General features: G+C 38.9%; 1 protein-coding gene across 3 annotated transcripts in view; it reads right to left on the minus strand.

Moving 5' to 3' along the window:
* Positions 1-4,650, minus strand: part of OVCH2 (ovochymase 2) — a 31,848-nt gene extending 27,198 nt beyond the window's left edge. For 2 of the 3 annotated variants that reach the window (XM_034769954.1, XM_034769956.1), the window contains exons 1-2: positions 4,561-4,650; positions 1,959-2,056 (exon numbers count right to left, since the gene is read on the minus strand). In XM_034769954.1, the coding sequence (XP_034625845.1) occupies positions 1,959-2,049 (91 nt within the window). In that variant the 5' untranslated portion in view covers positions 2,050-2,056; positions 4,561-4,650. Of the gene's footprint in view, positions 1-1,958; positions 2,069-4,560 lie in introns of those variants that run through there. The other variant, XM_034769955.1, reaches the window with a different exon arrangement.
* Positions 4,651-9,198: the final 4,548 nt, after the last annotated feature.

A 9,198-nucleotide genomic window follows, 5' to 3' on the forward strand; every position in this document is an offset into this window, starting at 1 on the left:
ATGACCTCTCGAGGTCCCTTCCAGTCCTATAATCTATGAATCTATGAATTGATGGGTGGACTTTTCAAAAGCATTCAGCACTGGCCTAACTAACTCTGCTCCCACTGAAGTCAATACCAGTGCTACTCAGCTCGGCTCTCTGAGGCAGAGATATATTTATATTTTTTAAATGTGTGGTACAGAAAAACATTTACAGCAATAATACTGAGTTTATAGCAAAGCTAAATGCAATCCTTCCAACTTCAGTAATTACTTGCAATCTGTATTAATGAAAAGGGCATTGTTTTGAAGCATTTTCCAAACCCAGCATATTACCCATAATTCCCATTTTTGCTTTTCTATTTGAAACTGTGTGAAAATCTTCAGTGAAGTCAAAAAAGTCTCCAGAGCACTTAACAGACCATGTATATAGGGTTCTCTCACCTATTTCTGCAATGCAAACACTTGTGTGGCAGAATGCTGCAGTAATAAGATGTGCCATTATTTAGGATACCAAGAGTAGCTGGCCGTGTTTGTAATAAAATGCTCCAGGGACACTTTTGACTTCAATGTGCATGAAAACATTAAAATAAAACAACAACAGTGGAACTATGGGTAATTTGCTGGATTTGAGCAATGTAACTCCAAAATTTCCCTTTTCACTAGTTCAGCTTTGCAAGCATCTGCCAGAACTGGATGGTTTGCTACAAGCTTTGGCACTCCGCCACCAATAAATCTTAATCCCATTGCTATCAGAATATTTTGTCTACACACACACACACACACACACACACACACACACACACACTTTACAAAACAACAATTATATTGCTGCCTCAGTGAGTCAAGCCTGAAATTTAATTTACCCTTTTGCACAAGTGAAGTTGAGATCACAAAAAAATACAATTGGCCTGATTCTGATCTCAGATGGATTTACTGCATTGGAGTTTCTCTGGATTCTCAGACTGTAATTGAAATCAGACCCAGGCATATTTTTGCATTATACAATAAGAGACTGATGGAAATCCACAACATGACTGTTAACACTTCTAATAATGATTGCCATATTCCTAAACCAAACAGCAATTAAAAAATCATGAAGTGTGATTAAATTGGACACAGTTGTGAAAACAATCCAGATTAGTCATTATATTTCTACCTGGTGTGGCTGGAGAGACATTTCCAACAGTGGCTTGTGTCTTGACACCCATATAAAAAGTGAAACAAATAATCTACATAAATGAAATAATTAGGAATATTCAGGATTTTTTTTTTCAAAATTGGTCCAAATGGACTACACTCTGGGATTTTAAAATACAAGACAATTTAAAAGAGGAGCTAGTCCAAGTCATTTCATTTCAACTGAAGTAAAGAATTTGGGTTGGTAACATACAATTGGCATCAAAATAACGACATTGGTTTTAATCCACAGCTTTTGTTATTTTGGTGCAAACCTGTGAAGGTCTTATTTTGATTTAGTTCAGCTTGTTAAAGGAAGAATTAAGCTAAATTGAAAAAAAAACTTTTATTCTCACGTGTCCACCCATAGACATGCAGTTACACAACAAAAGGAATGGATTAAACCTCATACTGTAGACCAGCGGTTTTCAAACTTTTTGAGCTGAGCCCCCCACTTTGAGTTACAATTTTTGGTTGCGTTCCCCCCTCAACCACACAAAAAGAGATTAGTCACAGGGTGGAGGTGGCGTTCCCTCTCCGAGCCCTGCCACGCCGGGCTGAAGCCGAGGTGAAGCCCAAGCCACCTGGCGTTGCCGCTCGTCACCCTACTGTCCCTCTGTGTCCCTTTAGGGGGGCACACCCAACAGTTTGAAAACCTCTGCTGTGGACGGACATGACCTAGGTCAGATTCTCAACTGGTATAAATTAGTGTAACTCCTTTACTTCTATGGAGCTAGATGGTGTAAAAATCTGAGAAGCTGGGCTTTTGCCTTTAGAAAATGATTAAATTTTGATCCTACCTTTTTGTAGACGCAGTGGCACGGAGTTTCCTTCTCTAAGACAAACTATCCCAATCATGAATAAAAGCACCTCGCCTAGGGCTACTGGCATTTTGAGGCTGTAAGTGACCAAGTAAAGATGGGAAGAGTTTTTATAGGGGGAAAAGAAGAAAATAACGCTGTGGGAGACCAGCAATTGACTAATTAAAGTGGAGGTTACTCATTAATCCAGCCATAAAGCGTTTACTGGGCACAACTAAATGTTCCAAATTTAACCAAGCATGATACCTTCATAAACCTAAAGTTACTGAGGTCTTTGTTGCTAAATATTTTCTGAATTCTCACAGAAAAAATAAACAGCCAATTCAAGAAAATGGCAGAACCGTAAATTATTGCATGCTCCCCTAGCTGATATCTAGCTAATACAGTACACATATAATAGTATCACACCAGAGAAAACCAATTGGTTGTAATTCTAGGTCACTACAGTTTTCACAGTTCTTATTGCTGGCGTATGTGAAGTTCACTTACTGTATTTTACATGTTAGCCAACACAGCAGACCTGAGAAATATATTGACTATGTGTTCAAGCTGTACAAGACACAAAATAAAGACTGTCCCTGACTCAAAAAGCCTATGTGTAAAATTTTCAAAAGTGCAGAATCAAAGTCCTATTTTCAAAGAGACATAGGCACCTAAGGGCCAGATTTTTAAAGGTATTTTGGTGTTGTTCAACTCAGCGTTACCAGGTCTAATTGATATAGATGACAAGGTCCCATTTTCAAAAGTGACCTTGACACTTAGGAGAGAGAGAAGGTGGGTGAGATAATCTCTAATATACTGGAAACAACATGGCTCCAGCACTGAAAAACAAACTTGACACTTAAGAGACTCTTTGATAGTCAATGGGACATAGGCTCCTAATTCTTGAAGTACTTTTGACTCACAATGACACAAGATCCTAAATGTTGATCTCATTTTCAAAAGTGACTTCAGTACTTAGGAACCTAAGTCCCACTGACTTTCAAGGAGACTCCTAAGTGCCAATGTCAATTTTGAAAATGGGACTTAGGGCATTGCAACACGCCTAAATATCCTTAAAAACTCGACCTTTGGACCTGAAGTCTCACAGGAACCTAAGTCTCATTGTGAGTCAAAGTGTCTAAGTCATTCTTGAAAATGGGATTTAGGCTCCTAAACCATTTTGCTGCTTTTGAAAATTTTGTACTAAGGAGCCTAAACAAGACAGAGTAGACAGGTTGCACTGGGAAGCCTAGAAAAGAGAATGCATCACCATTTATTCTTTTTTTTTTTTTTTTTTTTTTTTCATTAAATTATAGTCTGGTTTGAAATATTTGGAACAAAATAACAGATTTGACCAAAATATCAGTATAGTGAAAGTGAACGTGTATGAAATACATAAGGGCCAAAATTAGGTATCATCACAGTTTGTGTTATCACTGAAGAAGATAAATAATCCTAGGAAATCTGAAAGACACAAATAAAGCTACAAATCTTATCTAAACTGGGAAAAAAAGATGTACTCTTACAATGATCACTAACAGATTGTAAAATCTTATTGCAGTCAGGGCAAGTTGTAGTTTTACCTCAGTTTAGCTCATAAACGTAAATCCTATGCTCTCTCAGCTGTCATGTTGTAAAGGACGCCATTTTCCCTAGTGTAACCATACCCACAAAAACCAAAAGACAATAGCACAGGGTGTACATTAAAGTCTGAGACAAGATATGAGATGAACAATACGTATGTATTTCTATATATCTAGCTATCTAAAATCTTGAGCAAATTCAGAGTCCACCGAAATACACATATCCACACAGGCTCTGAAAAATGACATAACTCCACACTGCAAACAGATAATGTGCTAATTTTTTTTCCTTTACAAGAAACAAAAAGGACATTTCATTACTAAGATTATGATTACCATTTTGATAGGGGCACATATATTTTCTTTCATTCATTCATGCTCTGAAAAAAAATAATTCCCCACTGATCATAGAAATATGATTTTGCCTGTTAGCCTCTAAATCTCTTCTGAACATATTCTCATGTGTAGTGCACATGCCACTTTCTAATCAGCCATTAATTTCACAGTAGCACACTCCAAACTTCACCGCTTCAGCATTGACCACTCGATCCATTATTCTGTTATAGATTCTTGCCATTTGCTTCCTTTCATCAGTCGCAAGGTGATAGCAGATGACACCCTGATCTGAATGCCTGATTTTCAACCAAGCTCAACTGTATACAGATCTTATCCTAGAAACACCCTTGAGCAGCTGCTCTTCTGCTGAAAAAAGACCCCGTTTCCTTGCTGGTCCTGAGGGCTGCCTTTTTCTGACTGCTCGTACCTGCTTTGCGAAGTAAAGAATAAAAATCAACTGCATATAATGAAGAGGTCACTGAGTAGTCCATCACAGTGACATCTGTCAGGATCACAAAGTCTAACAACTACAGTGTAACTACTTATTTTTCCATACGTCACTGAGCCTGACATATCTATTTCTCATTGGTAATATGACAACGTATTCACACTGTGTCACTTACAATAAGAATAAGCAGTCAGCTCGTTTGGAATTTAGAATACAGAGAGGAAACACTTACTGTGCAGTGACCTAGGAGATCCAAGGGGAAAGGCACAGAACAGCATGTACTATACACTCTGTCTCTTGTCTAGGACAACAAAAGAGGAGCATAGGCTCTTGCCTTCTCTAACTGCTCTTTGTTCTCTTCCTCCACCGCCTATTTATCTTTGCCCTGCTGCACACTGAATAAGATGCAATAGCTAGTGTGACCAGATGTCCCGATTTTATATGGACAGTCCCGATTTTTGGGTCTTTTTCTTATATAGGTTCCTATTTCCCCCCACCCACTGTCCTGATTTTTCACACTTGCTGTCTGGTCGCCCTAGCAATAGTAGCTCCAAGCAAAGGCACTGATAATCCCATCCTCATTCTCCATTGCTTGGCTGCTGTTGCTCCCATACCTTGCAACCTTGGCAATCAGCACCACATGTCTCATTCCATACAGACTAGACGTGGGCCAGAACAGAAACCCTGAATTTGAGCATCCTCTTCTAGGTGTTCAGAATCCAAACCCAGATCTAGATCTGTATTTTCCAAATGGTCACTATATTTATAATAGGTCAAACCAAACCCTTGAATCCAAAAGCCCAGGAACTGTGGGATGTTTGAAATCCAGGTCTGGATTTAACAGCTTGAGCCCATCACTAATCCCAGTATTGCAGTGCTGGCCAATGCCTGACTGCCCGTCCTGTCACTTTTCCAGCTGTATATTTAATTTTCAGATATTATAAACAACTTTGCATTCCATTGTACTTCAAATGCACCAGGGCCTTGCTTCCTCTCTCTCAGATTATCACACAAACACCACACTTACCAGTAAGAATAGGCAAAGAAGATGGAAAATCCCTGTCTTTAGAACTGAATCTTATTCAGTTGAAGCCTAAACACTTTAATATTACAAAATTTGAAACAACTCTGGTTGTTTTGCAGAAGAGCAAAAAAATACTCGAAACTTTCATTACATAGCCGCTAAAGTCAAATGGCAATGGGCAATTGTCTTTATTTGATCACTGCTTGAGCAAGCGGTTATTTGTTTCAGTGGCATAAAGATTTGGACGCAAGCAAAGGCAGGGCCCCAATTTGCGGACATCAGAGTGGCAGAAAGATCAGAGGCTGTGATTTGCCTCCCATTTTATCCCACTACCAGAAAAGGACAATGGGTATGGAGTTCGCCTCACTTCCTATCCAACACAAATGATTAGGTGGTGAGTATGCTCACCCTTTGGTCTTACTGCCACAGGACAAAAAACAAAACAAAGACACCCCAAGCAGTTAATTTACAATCAGTTCCAATGCTGGAGGGTATTTAGGCTGCTAGATGTCTCACGGGAAATACTTTTAAATGAGCAAAACATTTTTACAATGAGCTAAAGCTTTTAAAAGGTCACCTAGTCACACTTGTTAAATTGCTCATGAGAGATCATTGGCAAGAATTGCAAGTTTTAATGGTTCGACAAAATTAACAATTGAATGTAGTCTATACAACATATGGTTTCATGGCTTGAAAGGTTCATAAAACGTGGAACTCCACTAAGTCACTCATTCATAGATATTACAATTTCATTACACTTGTAAATCCAACTCTTCTTATTTGAAAGGAATTCAATTTAGGATGATTTAGACAGAGCTGCCCCTGGAATTTAATTCGCTAGGGCCGGATTTTCCTCTCATTCCAGTTTCACCCCAGTGTAATTCTACTGATTTCAAACTGAGGGCTTGTCTAAACTGGCACTTTACAGCACTGCAACTTTCGTGCTGAAGGATGTGAAAAAACACCCCCAAGTGCTGCAAGTTTCAGCGCTGTAAAGCATCAGTGTAGACAGTGCATCAGCGCTGGGAGTGCGGTGGAGGTGGTTTGTGTTTTTTTTTTTGTTTTGTTTTTTAATAAAGAATGCTGGGAGAGCTCTCTCCCAATGCTCTGCTGAGAGTACATAAGCCATGTTAAAGCGTTGCCGCAGCAGCACTTTAACGTTGCCAATGTAGACTAGCCCTGAGTTACTCCTGATTTGCACCTGTATAATTTAGAGGGGACTCAAGTTTGTCCAAAAGAAATAGCTGCAACTATTACATAATATTTACCAAAGAATATAAAAAGGTTGGTTTTACAGCTTCGGTCATTGATTACACACAACGAAAGAGGCCCTTAATAAAATAAAAGCACATCTGCAATTTCAATAGGCTAGTTTCCTCTTTTAGAGAACATGTACCGTACAACATCTGAGAAATGTTGATCTTTCATCCACTTACATAACCAGACAGTCCTTACCAAATTTCAGTGATTTATTTATAGGAGGGGGAGTCAAGGAAATTCCCTCTTGAAACTATCCAATCTTTGGCCGTAAATGTTCAGTAACTTTCCAGCCAAGAAATGTACTTTCCCCCTATATATTTAGTTGTGGGTTGTGTTATCATTTGCTAAGTATATTAAGACATGCAATTTAACTCCATCCATGTCTTGGAGATATTTATATAATTTAGTCCCCACCTCTAGGAAATTTACAAATAAATCACTGGTGTAGTTATGCTGTTTCAGGCAAGAATATAGGGCCTGATCCAAAGTCAATTGAAGTCAGTGGGAGTCGCTCCATTTGGATCTGACCCATAGTTGTGTTCTACATTTTCTCTTTACTTTTTTGGGGAGGTTTAGTTTTAATTTATTATACATAACAGTCAACTTCGGCCCTCAGCAAGTGGGTGCAATTCTCACAGACTTCAGTGGCAATTGCATCCACTTATGCCAGGGCTGAATTTTGTCCACCTGGATTTTATATTATATCACTTCTAGTGTCACAGAGAAGAGTGGAGGAGACACAGAAATGATAATAGCTGCAGACTCCGTGACACACTTTGTGAGGGACCAGGACTAGGATCCTAAGGTGTTGATTGACACTACTAATGATTAAAACAATCATAACTGTGACATATTGAAACCATGCTCCACATAGCGTATATGGCAGGACTACTGAAGTACCCTTTCCTAGTTGGCTGAATAATCCACCAGATAGTGTGCAGTTTGAACTGATTCCAAAGTATGTACAGTAAGTAGCAGAGAGGCTGGTGACATAAAAAAGGGAGTGGGTGAAAATGACCATAAAATGTAATGATCAGTGGTAATTTATAGCAGTGGGTCAAGATCAGAGTATATAGGATTAAAATGGAACAGGCTCAAGCCTACCTACTCTAAGCACTCTCCAGAGATTAATTGTAACCTGGAATATCCTCCTACCACGTGAGGATAACAATTGCATAACATCAGAGCAGAATCCATAATGTTCAAGATTTTCAGATTGTAAGGCCAGCAGGGGCCCATCTGATTATATAGTATGACCTGTATAATGCAGGTGATAGACTTTCACCCAGCAATTCCAGTGTCAAGCCTGTGACTTCTGGTTAAGTTAGAGATGTTTGATAGTTTAGGTTCATAGATAGAACTAGGTACATACTGTCAAAACGATTTGTGGACAGTTTTTCAGATGGGAACTGGGAATTTGAACTGAGTATTTGCAATCCTTTTTATTCATTTTCCACAAACATTCATACCCATGACTTTTAAACTGCAAGGATGTTTCTGGAAAGTGAAAGTCTCGCTGATGCTCAGGCAACTACATATTTGGGCAAAACCTGGTGTCAGAAGTGTTTGTCAAGTACCACTTTGAAATCTCTTTGATTTCCCTTTGTCTGTTAGTAAGAATTTTAATCATCCAATTAAGAACCACCACCAATGACTTAAATGACCAATAACATGCCATGAATAACAAACGGCAATAGTTGAAAACTCACTTCAGGCAAATAGTTTCCAAACAACCTGTGAGATGTATATTCACACAGAGCATCCATTTAACAATTTGAAATCCCCCACCTTTTGTTTTGGTGGGGTCCACTTGTTTCTTGTGATGGAATTGGTAACTGCTTTCAAAGGAGGCTGAAAGTCTTTATTTGCTTTAATTAGAACCCTTTGGAATGCTACAGCTTAAATTTCTTAGTTCTGTCAATAACTCATACACACTTAGTAAAGGGATCCATAACTTTTAACAGTGTCTTTCATCTTTAACCTTTACTACTGTTTGCTGTTGTGCCCCCCCAATTACTACATGTGGCATTCAGAATGGGCATAGATGTGTTAAGTGAGTGCTTCTGCAAAGAACCATCAAAAAACCCTATGAACCGAACATCTCAGGAACCATAAGGAAAAAGGTCATAGTGCATTTTTCTCTTCCTGGTTGTTCATATACTAGCACATATTTTCAGTCTATTGTGTATTAACAAAAATTGAGAAGCCCTATGTTAAACCATGGAGACCACATCTTCACAGCTTGTCCTACTGGCCCCCTCTCCTCCCACCCAAGAGCCCACATGTGATTGCAAAATATCTCTGCTCCAATTACCATCGCTTACAAAGAAAAGTAAGGGAGTGAAGTACTGGCCTCACTGAAGTCAACAGGAATTTTGCCATTGACTTTAGTGAGGCCAGGATTTCACCCAAAGTATTTAGACATTTTAACTTTAACATAATAACCACTTTGTCCTTCTTGAAAATAATTGATGACTCATACGGCCTCCTTTGGTTCTTCATTTAATCTCTCCCTCCCATCTTCTTTGTTCCTGTCCTCCCTTATTCCTCTATACCGGCTTCCTGCTCCCCTTCTTTCCCACTCTG

This window comes from Trachemys scripta, chromosome 4 (genome assembly GCF_013100865.1).
Source record: "Trachemys scripta elegans isolate TJP31775 chromosome 4, CAS_Tse_1.0, whole genome shotgun sequence".
NCBI lineage: Eukaryota > Metazoa > Chordata > Testudines > Emydidae > Trachemys > Trachemys scripta.